The sequence below is a fragment of the Ambystoma mexicanum genome, chromosome 12, assembly GCF_040938575.1.
Source record: "Ambystoma mexicanum isolate Mex_15411 chromosome 12, UKY_AmexF1_1, whole genome shotgun sequence".
Classification (NCBI taxonomy): domain Eukaryota; kingdom Metazoa; phylum Chordata; class Amphibia; order Caudata; family Ambystomatidae; genus Ambystoma; species Ambystoma mexicanum.
Window position 1 is genome coordinate 997,121,554 of NC_090936.1, and position 14,217 is coordinate 997,135,770.

General features: G+C 46.0%; 1 protein-coding gene across 10 annotated transcripts in view; it reads left to right on the plus strand.

The window, feature by feature from the left end:
• Positions 1-14,217, plus strand: part of SBF1 (SET binding factor 1) — a 2,512,102-nt gene that overhangs the window by 1,956,207 nt on the left and 541,678 nt on the right. For all 10 annotated transcript variants that reach the window (XM_069629502.1, XM_069629505.1, XM_069629506.1 and 7 more), the window contains one exon: positions 12,037-12,222. In XM_069629502.1, the coding sequence (XP_069485603.1) occupies positions 12,037-12,222 (186 nt within the window). The remainder of the gene's footprint in view (positions 1-12,036; positions 12,223-14,217) is intronic.

A 14,217-nucleotide genomic window follows, 5' to 3' on the forward strand; every position in this document is an offset into this window, starting at 1 on the left:
CAAATAGACTTTATAGAGACACTCTCCTACGGGCCCGTTGGAATGTTCTACCCACTAGGGAAATTCAAGTGAGGAGGTTGTTAATCCCTGTGGATTCACAAATTGTAGGTTCTGTAAACTCAAGCTTGAGGCCTTAAGACATCTGGTCCTTGAATGCGTAGCTTTGAATAGTTTGAGAGCTAAATGTTTTGCACCTTGGAATGAGAATTATGTGGTGTATAATGAGAAGTGGTTATGGAAACAGTCTCTTTGCATTCAGACTGTTCATGAGGGATTAGCCCTCTCAGGCCTTATTAAATGTTTGAACTTGTAGAGCTCAATTATTGAACTCTGCTCATTCTCTCCAGTTGCAATGGTCTATGAATATGCTGATTTGTTGACTTTAATTATTACTGTCGATTTTATTAATGTAGAGAATTTTGTTTTCTATGGACTAGGGTTTTATTCATTAATGTGTGGAATCATTCATGTTTTTAATCATCAATGAATGTGTGGAATCTATGTATTTATACAATTCTTTGTTTAAGTTAAACCAATTGCAATAAAATAAAAAAAGGTGACGAGGTCTGAGTCATACCAAGAGTTGCACTTGGCTTTGAGTTTCAAACGGATCCTCATGACAGGGGCAAGAACATCGAGAGTTTCAAATATAGCAGAGTGGAGCATGGAAAGGACTGTCAGGATGTGAGTCATCCAGCGGGGGAGTCGGGGGTGAGAAGGTGGCAGCAAAAGCCTCAACTGACACATGGTACATGGGTCGGATAACAGAGGAGGTAGGTGGCAGTGCTGGAGTTGGGGGAGAGGGGGGAAAGGGGGGGAGAGAATGAATTCAGGTGGATGTTGAAGTCTCCAAGAAGGAGTTGAGTGGTTGAGACCAGGAGGGAAGAGGAGATGTCCGCCCACTCAGAGAGGAAGGAGGATATCTGACCAGGTGGCCAATAGATGGTATCCACAGTGAGGGAATGGCCAGGAGAGGGAGAGAGCCTGCAGACAAGGCATTCGAAAGAGGAGTATGCCTGCATCGGAATGACAGAGGCAGGAGTCCACTCAGGGATGTTCATGGCTACACCCCCTCCTGAACCGTTGGATCTGGGCACGGAGAGGATCTTGTAGCCATCAGGGAGGAGAGTGTCAAACCTCGGGACAGAACTGGCCGCAAACCATGTCTCAGTGAGACCAAGGACATCGAAGTCAAGTTCTTCCAGGAGTCGGCAGATGTCAGAGGAGTGTTTGACAGCTGAGCAAGAGTTTAGAGTGGCAATATGGAGAAGGTTGCCATCCTTGAAAGACTTCCGGGGAGTGGTACAAATCGGAGGTGCGCCCTCAAAGGCGTAGAAGCAGCCTGAGGCGGGGCAGAAGAGGAAAGATGCAAGGGCAAGGTAGCCAAGGAGGAGACAGCAGGGGCAGGCAAAGAAGCCGTGGAAGGAAGAGAGGAGACAGTAGGAGAAGACATGAAATTGATGAGGTGCGGGAAGCGTCGATCAAAGAGAAGGTTGGCTTGAGGGCATTGGACCAAGACAGTACCATTCAAGTAAACATTAATGATGACCTTGGAGGAGTAGGAGGAAGCCAGGAGGGCCTCCCACCGGGTGCCACCATTAATGGAAAAGGAAGAGAATGGAGAGAGCACAGAGACCATATGTAGAATCCATAGGGTTGGCGAGGGAGCGACAAAGAGTATGTCAGTGAAAGTTTGCCTGGAGGGAGGCACTTGTATAGGTGTCAGCGATAGGGAGGCCTGAGTTGGAGACCAGGATGTCCTTTTTAAACTTCTTCCTACCAGATTTAGCGAGGAGCGCAGGATAGTCGATAGAGAATCAGTTAGAAAAGATAGGAGATCGGCCGCCACGGGCTGCCCCGAAAGACTGATTGAGCACCCTCTTTTTGGTACCCCCCCCCCGAAATAAGTGTATGCAGACGTGGCTGTCGGAACACCCCCCCGCCCCCCCAGTGTGGGAAAAATTCCAGTGAAAAACGGACCTCCGCAACCCTTGAAATCTGTGTGGGAAAGCAGAGGCCCCTAACCGCCAGTGGCACCCTGTGCGAGATCCTGCTGCGTGCGCACGAAGAAGCTGGGACTACGAGGCCCTAACTCTGGACCCCGTGAAAGCTGCCTCCCACCTGGGAATCAAAGCGTAACTTTTTCATCGGGACGCAGGAGTGGATGGGAGAGACCTCGCACCCCTCGAGGAGAGGCTCCGAACGAAGCTGTGTCGGGACTTTGAGCCAGTGACCGGCCGCTGCATGCGAGCTGCCTGGATGCCCCACAGCAGGGGAAGGGAACACAGAGGAGAATGCCGCCCTGCCACACCTAACATCAGCGACCTACACGGAGCCTAGCGCTCTCTCCCCAGCCCGTCCTTCGACACAAGCAGGTACGGCACAGATCGCCTGTGTGATATCAAGGCCTTCATACGCGCGCGGTCCGTGCAACGGAGGGAAGCCCAAGCGCCCGCTACTTTCCTGATCACCGGGCTCCACAAGAACTATTGCCGGAGGCCCCCTCCCTACTACTCCACGACGTGCCTCTGGTGAGGGACGGGGAATTTTTGCTGCCCGCACTCGCTTGCCCCTAAGAGACCAACCGTGCTGCTGCCCAGAAAGCGGGCCGCAGTGGGCTCTGCCGAGGAGGCGCGTGGGCTGGAGGCAGAAAGCACTGCTTCCACACACAGTTCGCCCCTGCTCCAGCACATCAGCGGGACAAATGGTCCCACTCATACTGCTCACCTCAAGGCATATATGTGATTTGGTGCCCCTCTCCTTTCTGGAGCTCTGAGTCACGTTATTTCTGATTGAGAAGCTAAAACCCTGTGTAGTTTCGATAACGCCATACTGTGAGGCCTGAGTTATCCCCTGAGGCACGCACAGCGTTATACAGCGTTATACAGTGGTCTAATACAGGTGCGTGCCCCCTCACAGGGCTCGGAAGGAGACGCGGACACGCTGACAAGGGTGCCACCATTAACCCTTGACGCCCAAAGAGGCTTAAAACTTGCTTCTCGTAGATTCCAACGAAATCCCACGGCGTACTCTGCACCCCGAACTACTTGGCAGCGAATCTGCGACACAGGATGTAACTGGGCTTGGCGCCCTGCGCACTGCACATCAGATACTGCGGCAGGTGATCCATATGAACGCTCAACACAAGCTATCCTTTTTTGCCTATACCCCTACTTCTCCTGCCCTCACTAAACCTACGATGGCAAACCCCTCCTCTACCAAAAATGACCTCGCTGCAGCAACAAAGGGGGATATTGCCCCCCTCCTGGGGGAAATCAAGAATCTAGGCACTACCATAGGAGGCAAAATAGACAGGGTAACCCAGAGATTGGACAGTATGGAAGATAGACTCGAAGGGGTCGAGAACAATCAGGCCTCCATAGACACGCTAGAGACCCAACTTGATCAGAGAATGAATGAGTTAGAACATCGAGAGGAGGAGTTCAAACTGAAGCTCGATGATTTAGAGAATAGAGAAAGACGGAACAACATCCGCATTTTTGGAATCCCGGAAAGGGATGGAGAAACGGAAGCAGGTTTGAAGGAAACACTCCACAACATTATCAAACTTCTGACGGCAGATGATGCGGTAGATGAGCCGATAACGGAACAAATCCATAGAGCCGGAGTACCCACAGGTACACCACGATCGGTCCTTGCCCGATTTCATCGCTTCAAAGACAAAGCTCGAATTTTCGAAAAGGCCAGAAGGAACGATTCGATCACGCTGGGAGGAGCTCAAATTTCGATATACCAGGACTTGTCCTCTCTGACATTAGCCCTTAGAAGGATGTGCGGCCCCCTCACAAAGAGACTCAAAGAGAGGAACATTCGATACAGGTGGGGCTACTCCTTCTCGTTGACATTTGAATATGAAGGAACCAGGCATAAGTTGAAATCTGAAAAAGAAATAAAGGCATGCATATGTGACATCCTCGGAACCAGTGGGGATGACGCCAACCGGAACGAAACTCGAAGAGAGGAATTGGAATGGTGTGTTCAGGGTGCCCGGAGAAAGAAAGTGAAAGGGTCCCGAAAGTTCCAGAGAGGTAACCTTTCCCCAGAGGGGGATAAATGAAGCGCCACAGTACCAGTAAGATAAAATCTAATCAGCTTTCTATGGGGCATATACAAAAGACTCTAACATCAGCACAATCAACACAACCCTACAATCCCAATGAAGATAATTGGGGGGGACTATGAGGGGCTCAATCGAAACAAAGATGGCACAATTGAACAAGGGGCGTGACATAACGGCCCATAAAGGTGGTTCGACGCCGACTCGGTGCAGTCAACCGGGAGCGATCGGACGCCACCGACTGGGAAGGGGAGAGGGGTGGGGGGAGTGGGGAGGGTGGGGGGGGGTCTAAGGTCCTTGAAGCGGTCAGAGCAGCATTTATGGTAAACCAATGCAGTCCACACAGCGTACAACCGAGAACTAATATGCAACAACAACTAGCCGTTAAGAGATATCCTCCTGCACAAACAATCAATGGCTACAAACAATAATGCTGGCACTGCGTCCCCCTTGAGAGTGGGCACACTCAATGTCAAAGGATTAAACTCTCCAAAGAAAAGGTCACTTGTGGCCAGAGAATTTCGTAGGGCCGAGATTGACATCCTCCTCTTGCAGGAAACAAAATACATGAAGGGTGAAGAGCGATGAATCCTGCCAAAGCGGGTTGGAACAGAATTCTGGGACTCCGGTCCATTGAGGAGAGGGGGGGTTGGGATCCTCATCCGGAAAAGCATAGGCTTTGTACTCACGAAGATGTGGTCTAACGTGAAAGGTCGAACCCTCCTACTCAATGGCCATATAGGTAAAGTAGATGTCACAATCGCTACCCTCTATTCCCCAAATACTGGCCAGACCAGATTCCTTTCCAGAATGATTCCGAAGATATTGTCTGAAGCAGCAGGCTATATTATCTTGGGTGGTGACTTCAACCAATGGGCACATCCAACCAAAGATCACAAACCCGGCAACCCCAATGTGAAACATCACAGCAGAACCGACCAAACCGATCTCCCAGGTACGATGGAACTGTATAATATGAGGGACTCATGGAAGAGACCATCATCCGTAGGAACGAGGCTATACTTTCTATTCAAATCCCCATAACTGGTACAACCAAATTGACTATATTTATCCAGAGAGCTCATCGAGGTGATGTCACACTCAGAGATCACCCCGATCACTTGGTCAGACCACGACATGGTCCTTACAGATATGCAATGGTCTAACCTGCCATCCAAAGGTGGAAAATGGCGTAGTAATGAAAGCCTATGGAAAGATGCAGTTTTAAAGCGCAAATGGAAACCGAAATTTCCCAATTCTTTGAAATAAATAATAATGGGGAGGTGTCTAAACAGACGGTGTGGGAGGCAGGAAAAGCTACTTGGAGGGGGATTCTAATAAGAGAAGGCTCGTCAAAGAAAAGGGAAGGAGGCTCCGAGAACAAAGAACTGAAAGAAGAGTCCTACGAATAGTAGAGGACCCCCCTCCCGATACGCATGCTCACTTCACTATCCCAGAGTGTTTTGCCAACTTTTATGAGACTCTATACTCATCGGAAATGAATCCCGACCTGTCGGAAATAGAATCCTATCTGTCCTCCATAAATATGCCCCGTATACCGCCCATAGATGCCGAGATCCTTGAATCCCCTATCACAGAAACAGAAGTCTAGGCTGCCGTAAAGAGACTCACCATAGGTAAATCCCCGGGCGAATATGGTTACACTGCCGGATTCTACAAAACCTTTACCACTTCACTCACTCCTTTCCTAATATAACTCTTTAATGAAATAATAGACACTGGGAAACCCCCAGACTCCTTCACCAGAGCGCTAATCACAGTTATTCCCAAAGAGGGGAGAGATCCTACGAACTGTGGATCGTATCGCCCTATTTCCTTGCTCAACCTTGATGCGAAAATCTAAACGAGGGTTCTGGCTGCAAGGTTGGAAATATTGATGCCACAACTGATACACTCTGATCAAGTTGGGTTTATACTGGGGAGACAGGGAGCCGATACAATGCGTAAGACCCTGCATTTAATACACGCATCCCAAACCATGACCAATGACCCGACTCTCTTGTCTGTCAACGCAGAGAAAGCCTTTGATAGGGTTCAGTGGGGTTTCTTGAAAGTGGTCTTGTGTAAGTTGGGAATGGGCCCTAGGTTTAGGAAGGCAATACAAGCAGTATACACAAACCCCAAAGAATCGATATTTGTAAATGGTGAATACCCTAGATGGTTTAGTTTGGAACGTGGAACTCGCCAGGGGTTCCCCCTTTCCGCAATCCTTTTTGCGCTTTCCCTGGAGCCCCTAGCAATAACAATGAGGGCTGACCTGGGGACAACGGAGTACAAGGTGGCCTTGTATGCAGACGACATCCTTTCACGTCACTAACCCTATAACTTCAATCCCCCAAGCCCTCCACTTATTTGATGAGTACGGCAGACTCTCAGGGTTCAAAGTGAATAAACAGAAGTCCATACTCTTCCTTCTACAGGGTCAGGAAGAGACTAACACCGCTAAATTCTCCACACTGGGTCTCAAAATTGAACATGCACAATTACAATATTTGGGGATACAAATTACTAGACAGATAAATGATCTCTACGAAGCAAACTCCCCCCCCCCGCCCCCTATTACGACAATTCCGGGCGGATCTTGCAAGGTGGGACAAACTCACAATTTCTTGGTTAGGTCGACTGAACGCGATTAAGATGGTGTCCCTCCTCCGATTCCTATATCCCTTTCAAATGTTACCTATTACAATCCCAACCAGTTTTTTCTTGAAACCAAGAGAGCCCTCCTTTTGGTTCCTCTGGCAAGGGAAGAAAGCAAGGATTCCATACAAAACCCTAACACTTCCCAAAGAGAGGGGTGGGGTCGGGCTGCCTAACTTACAAAAATATTATGAAGCCTCCCAACTTAGAGTTCTGATCCCCCCACTTACGTAACCTCACGAATATCCAATGGGTCGCTATGGACAACCACTATTTTTCGCCAGCCACAGTGGCTGAGTGGCTATGGGCTCCCAAGAAACGGATATGCAGAAAACTTAAAGGTCACCCAATACTGACCACGATATGGGACATTTGGACACAGGGCAAGAACATGCACAACATTACTACATGGCCCACCCCTTTAAGCCACCTATGGTCACCCGGAATCAACGATTAGATACCTAACGTAGAACGTTTTCAAGCCTGGTACGAGGCTGGCCTAGAGAGAGTTGGGCAACTACAAAAAAAAGATGTCTTTATATCCCTCCCAGACCTGGCGGAGGCCCTCGGAATTAGCCCTCTATCCACCTTCCATTATCTACAGATAAAGGGTGTTTTGACGAGACCAATATGGAAGTCCCAATTAATGCGACACCTCACACCCTTTGAAAAGATACTTGACTCAAGGACAGAAATGAAGGGTCTAATATCAGCAATGTACAGAGAACTGTTGGGAGCATGTGCGGGGACTACAGATTCACTGAGAGATAGGTGGGGAAGGGACCTAGGCGAACAAATCACCCCAGAGTTATGGGATACCATGTGTCTAGCAGCGACAAGAATCTCCATCTCGAACCAGTACAAAATTCACACCATTAAATTCTCCATAGATAGCAATATGACCCTGTTAGAATTTCGAAAACTGTTTCAAACGGCCAACCCGGAATGCTGGCGGAGATGTGGAGTTAACGCTGACTACTGGCACATGTGGTGGGGTTGTTCTCGAATCAAAGTTTTCTGGAACGAAGTCCTCGGCTGGATTAAAGAGATTGATGGCATCACGAGAACAGAGAAGTCATGGACTTTAGCAAAACCTAATCAGAGACATCGAGGCTGTAAAGAATATTAAGTATGCAGAATTCCTTTGAGCTGTCTTGTAATCTGATGTTTTTGAAATGTTTCCTTTTTACTATGACTAATATTTGTAAACCAATAAAGCCAAATTTACTAAAAAAGAAAAGATAGGAGAGACAGAGATCACCATAGAGTATGCGAGGACAGAAGAGGAGGGAAGTGGGAAAGGGGTAGGGGAGAACACTAGGGGAAGGACACAGGGCAAGGTGCTAGCAGATGAGACAGAGGGAGACGAGACAAGTAGACAATTAGACAGGACGACAGGCACTTAGTGGTAGAAAGGTTCACTAGATGAGTGCTTTGCTAGGAGGCAAAGCCACAGAGCAGCACTGCTTTCACAATGTAATTTTAAAAACAGGAGAAAACACGACTAGGTTTGAGAGTCCAGAATAGTGGTGAAAAGGCCTAGGTTTCACAATGCAATTTTAAAAACAGGAGAAAAACACACTTAAGTTTGAGAGTCTGCTATATGGACAGGTTTGCAGGGTAGCGTGAGGTTGTATAGCCTAACCCGTGCCACTCCTACCTTCCTTAGTAGCTGCTGGTAGACGGCTGGCCGCTGGCTTCCCCTGCTCACACCTGAAGACACAGCAATACAGTGCAATGGGGATGGGGGCACATAAGAATGCCAAGAGATGTAGGGGCTCCAATACAGGGCCCAGCCCGGTGCAGAGGTTTGGCTGGTGTGGTGGAACACCATGCAGGGCTTCATTCAGCACATATGGAGATTGGGTGACACTGACATTTGCCGGTTTGCATGGGTGAGCGGGAATATGTGAGAAAGTGTGTGAGATTGAGTGATGGAAGGTGCCTGCAAGGGTGCATGGTATTGCCTGTGATCAAGGATGCCTTATTTTGTGCATGCCTGCGAGAGTGTGCTTAAGTGTGCGATGTGCATTAAAGAGATGGTGCTTATTTTCATGTGTGGGAGATAAAGGCCATGGGCTGAATTCAAATTGGTGGGGGAGTGGGCAGATTGGTGGGCAAATGGCACAACTTAAAGGTAGGAATTAGTAAGGCACAACAACGAGGGGGTGAACTAAGCTAAAGCATGTGCATAGGTTGGGGAAAGGGGCACATTTTTTACAGTGAAAAGGGTGGCTTAAGTTAAAAGTTTCCATCTGAGACACACCTAGACTAACAATTCAAATCCCCCGACATCCCAAACCCCTCCATATGTTGCTTGAATGAGAAAGGCTAAAGCACAAGAAAAATCTAGCTCTTCATAAAAAAAAGGCTGACGGAGGATTTGGGGAATGCAAAAATGGGTAATGGGGCCAAAGCTAAACACATGATGTTCGATTCGATTGGCCAGTACAGGTACGGGTGAACACCTGCCCTGAAAATGCTTCCTAAAGTGAGTCCGTTGATATGGATCCTGGATTCTTGCCCTGAACTTCAAAGCTTCAGGTCACTTCCTCAAAGAGCAGCAGAGAGTTAGTGCGGGAATAAGCCAGAAGTGCAAAGTGTGAGAGGCCCAAAGTATGTGCAGAGTGAAAGGTGCTCCTGCATTTGTATTGGCAGCTCCCAGCCCTGCTAGAGCAATCAGGCACAATAACGCCTGCTCCTGCAGCATACTTAACACATTTTCTTTTAAATATTGATTTAAAATTAATAGCTGTAGGTTCAATAAGGTAAATAAGAAAAATTGTGGTTTTGTAGAAATACATAAAGTTCCCATCCTGATTAGGCCCTGTATGGCATGTGTCCATTTTATTGATCCATTTGGATTCTTGCTGTCTAAGTAGCATTTCTGTTACCTCCTCCAAATTATAGGATGATTACTTCAAAACCCATGCACATAATTTCACTAGTTGGCTCATCATAATGTTCAGTCCCCGAATTGAGTGGCAGTGGTTATTTTTGTAGCTCCCCACCTTTGTTTTTTAAAATTATTTTTATTGAGATCTTATGCTGCGTGCGAATGTGTTACACAAAACTGGCGAAGATCTACAAGTTTGAATTTTAACATTTTCAGGTAACACAAGAAAGTAAAACGTAGAGAGAAAGAAGAAAAACTGCGAGTAAGGAAACTGTGAAAGCCGAACTCTCTCCCCCCTCCCTCCAATCTCCTTGGAACCTCACCCTAATTGCTCTTACATGTTCCTGTAATGAGTTTTCAATGTTCTATTTGTACTGTACCATATTTTGCCCTTAGACTATATCCCATAAATACGTAATTAGTGTTGCAGTTCATACATTTGTAATTATGTTGTAACTTGCAATTTGGTAGTTGGATTCCTTTTGGTTTATCAACCATATATTGCATTGTCCACATTTGGAATGTCCCATTACTGATAAAGGTATTCAAGTAGTTTGTGTTGTCTTCAGTGGTTTTAAATAACTTGGGCTGATTTTGTTCTTGATAGTTGGTGCTGTCTGATATGTTAAGGGTTTATTTGATAGATAACTATTAATATTGTTGTCCACTTTTAATATATTCCATTGTTTTAGTAGCTTCTTTCTTACTTTGTTTACATTAGTACTATACATAGTGATAAATCAGACTCTGTTTCCATCTTTGCCATCTTTCGATTTTTGTGTATTCATCTGCAGCAAGTCATTTCTGTTCATGGATTTTGCTTTACCATAGGCACAGTTGAGATCTTGCTTTATATACCCTCTTTTCTTTAATTTAACTGATGTTACTTTGACCTTTATTTCATATTCTGAATTATCGCTACATTTGTTTTTTATTCCCAAAAATGTGCCATAGGGTATATTTATAACGCTGTGCTGTGGGTGATTTGCTTTTAGCATGAAGAATACGGTTACCTGCCGAACCAAATCATAAAAATTTAATAGATTCTGGTTAATGGCGAGTAATTCCTCCTGATAACCAGGAGCTACTACCTGCTTCTGCTAAATGAATTCCAAGCCCTACCACTTAAAAATTCCTTACTTGCCAAAGTAGATGGGCCCTAGTGCCCTAAGGTTCACAAGTCCCAAAGTTAGCCCTTTGCTGGAAGTAGGGAGTCTTTTAAGAAAGCAGAACAAATGTTGAGAAGCCGACATAAAGGGTAAGTGTTCATGAATTGTAGGTCAAAGCAAGCAAAGTTCTTTAGCAGGCCTCTTCCAGTCCCACCTCAGGGAGAATCTTTGGTCGAATTCGATCGATCACGACCAGGCAAGGGAGACATAGGATAAGGACTTTGCACCCGTTAAACCTTATGGAATGGCAGTCATGGCCACATCTAGACACTATCAGAAGAATAGCTGTAGGAGTAGTCCTCTTAAATTGAATTAAAGCTCATGTTGCCCTGAGGCCACCAAGTATATGATATGGCATTTGTAACATGCCTATAGACAAGTGTTTCAAGGCGCGACAATATCCAGGATCTACACCATTGAACCAGCAGGGGCTGTCCAATCATAGACAGCCCTAGGCCACCACATCTGCCCAGCAGGAGGCACATTTTGGCCAGGATGTAAACTGGAACCCGACAGGATCAGCCCCCACATCTAGCCACAAATGCATACTGCTGATTTGCCTTGGAAAGCGCTGAACATATATGGAAAGCCAGACCTGAAAGAGCAGGAAGGCAGCCAGAATACAAGATGGCCAAAGGATAGGGGGAATTTTAGAGTACATGGTATTATATAAGTGCACGCAAGAATATAAAATCACGGTAGAAAAATATCCTCTGCCACGAGCCCGTCCTGGACACATCATGCAAGTAACCAAAAAGTTACAAAAACAAAAGATGAAGGGATACAAAGTGGCCATATTGCACCTCACTGTAAGTAAGGTGATGTGTGCAGTGTAAAAGGAACAGGAAATGTCTTTATGGAGGACAGCCCCCGTGCACTAAGCCATAGGGACTGATCAGTACCCCAAAAAGAAAGTAGCTAAGCAAGGCAAGTTCATGGAAAAGTCTTCACTTTCCTTCAAAAGTCAGGTCAGGTTCAAAACCTCAAAAGCTAGGGTGGTGGGTGTCCATAGATGTTTATGGAGGGAAAGCAGAAAAATGTATTCTTTCCTAACACTGTAATAAAATATGGTATGGGACTCTATAGTCTGCCTTACTGTGTGCAATCTTATTTTATACATGCATGCATCACAATAAAGTGTTCAAAATCTGTGCTTCTATTTATGGTCTGTGGTATGAATTGCAAAATTATTTCCTGACCTCACTATTCTAATCCCCTCTTCATTGTTTCAGGTTGTCTCTTTGGTTCAGCTGCTGTCAGACCCCTACTACCGCAGCATGGAGGGTTTCCGACTCCTAGTAGAAAAGGAGTGGCTTTCCTTTGGGCATCGGTTTAGTCACCGTGGTGGGCAGACCCTTGCCAGTCAGAGCAGTGGCTTCACCCCAGTCTTCCTTCAGTTCTTGGACTGTGTCCATCAGGTAATTACTATATTTTTATGCAATTTAGATGCAACAACCATTGGGTTGTCAGATTAGAATTGTTGGAATGCTGTTTGTTTGCGTGTGCCAGGCATAGAATTCCAGGAGACTGTCCTGAGGATTTAAAGCAAGTCGCTAATAATTCATATTGCCAATATGACTTTGGGTGATCACACTAGAAATCAGAGAGAACTACTCTGCGATACAGAAAAAGGCATTGGGGCAAAATTGTAGTGGAGGATATTGATTACAGAATATCTTTCATAATAACAGTGTTGGTTGGAAGCTCTGAAACAGGAAGTCTCAAACTGAGAATATGATCTACACCAGGGCTGGGTCATTAATGTTTGTGCTGCAGTCTTTCAGTTCATTGTCCATTTAAATATCCATGCTTCTTACACAGGTACCTACACAGCACATTTGTGGTTAATGCACATTTGATAAACTGTTCAGAATGTTTTTTTTTCTTACTGCCCTCTTATCCACACAGTGACATAGAAATGTTGACTCCCTTTAGTGGACTGATTTAAATATCTCATTTACACGACATTAATGTATGACCACTGTGTTTACTGAGAACTATGCAGTTCCATTTCATTTGTTGAGTTTTACCACATCCCATAAAGTAACAAAAAGTCAAAAATACCAAGACACATGCTTGCCAGATGGATTGCAAGCAAGTCCTTGATGCAGCATTTCATGTTAATCGTATGTTGCTCTATCCCGAATGTAAGTATGCTGGATGATGAGATGCATTTTCAGCATTCGCTCTGAGGATAGATTCTGAGAGGCCATCCTATTCTGATGAACAGGGACAGAAAGGAAGGGCTAGCCAAATTCTATCTGGGTAGTGTGATTGAACAGCACAGCTTAGACTTATCAGGGCGTGCAAGCACTCTTAATACTACAAGTTATAATGTCTAAAAATAGTTATTTGGGCCTAAAAAAAAGCCCCCGTTTAACTGAAGAACCACAGGTAAGTAACACACTAAAATGTTCAATACTATTATTTCTGAGGCTTGTGGATATGCTTAGAATCACATGCTTTTCATAGGCCGGCATCTAGTGGTAGGTGCAGAGTATTGCATGACTTGTTTTCGAAGTTCGGAAAGGGTTGTCGACTGATTGTGTGTGTAATACTATCCCTAGTGTGATGTGTACTGTAACCATGGACCTTCATGTTCCGAGTTCCCTCAGATTGTTTTGTTTCTGCCCTCGTGGTCAGTCACTCTTACGCAGAGTCTGTAGATTTCACTTTGATATTGTTAACTGTCAAATTTCTCGCATCTTCGACGGATGCATCCACGAGGCACGTTTCGACAAGCGATATTCAATATCATCGACTAAAGACTTTGATTTCTTCCACATCTCGACTGGCTTCGGCCTACACCAGGCTTCGGGCTTGCAGTACGGGAGAGTGGGGGGGGGACTAACATTATTAATTTCTTTTAGACAATGCATCTTCTCACTTCTTCTTTTTACTACATTTGTCTGGCTGCTTTTACTTTTACATGTAACTATGGGAAAAAACTCCTTTTAAGCTCTGTCCGTCTTGCAATAGGAAATTCCTGTGGAAAGGCGCACAATAGAGTGTTACCACTGTCAGCCCCCCGACCATCCAGAGGAGTTGTATGTCGTGTAATCTCTTTCTGCCCAAGACTCTCAAAGAAAGACGTATTAAACTGTGGCCGGACAACACCATGCAGGCCAAGTCCAGAACCCCCACCTGCGCATCAGATGAGGAAGACCACGGCAACTACGTCTTTTCCGGATGCCGAAGATATTCAATTTGAGTCAGCAGACTCCCGCGTGTCAGTCCCCAGCCCCGGTAAGCAGGACTAGCGCACTGCTATGGGGACAACACCTGGCAACAAAGACCCATGTAAGCACCCTCTTCATGGGGGGCACAAACATCGTAAACGCACATCCCCTAGCAATTCTACAACTGATCCATACAAAAAAGGCCACACAGCAACAGAAGGCACTGCTAGGCCT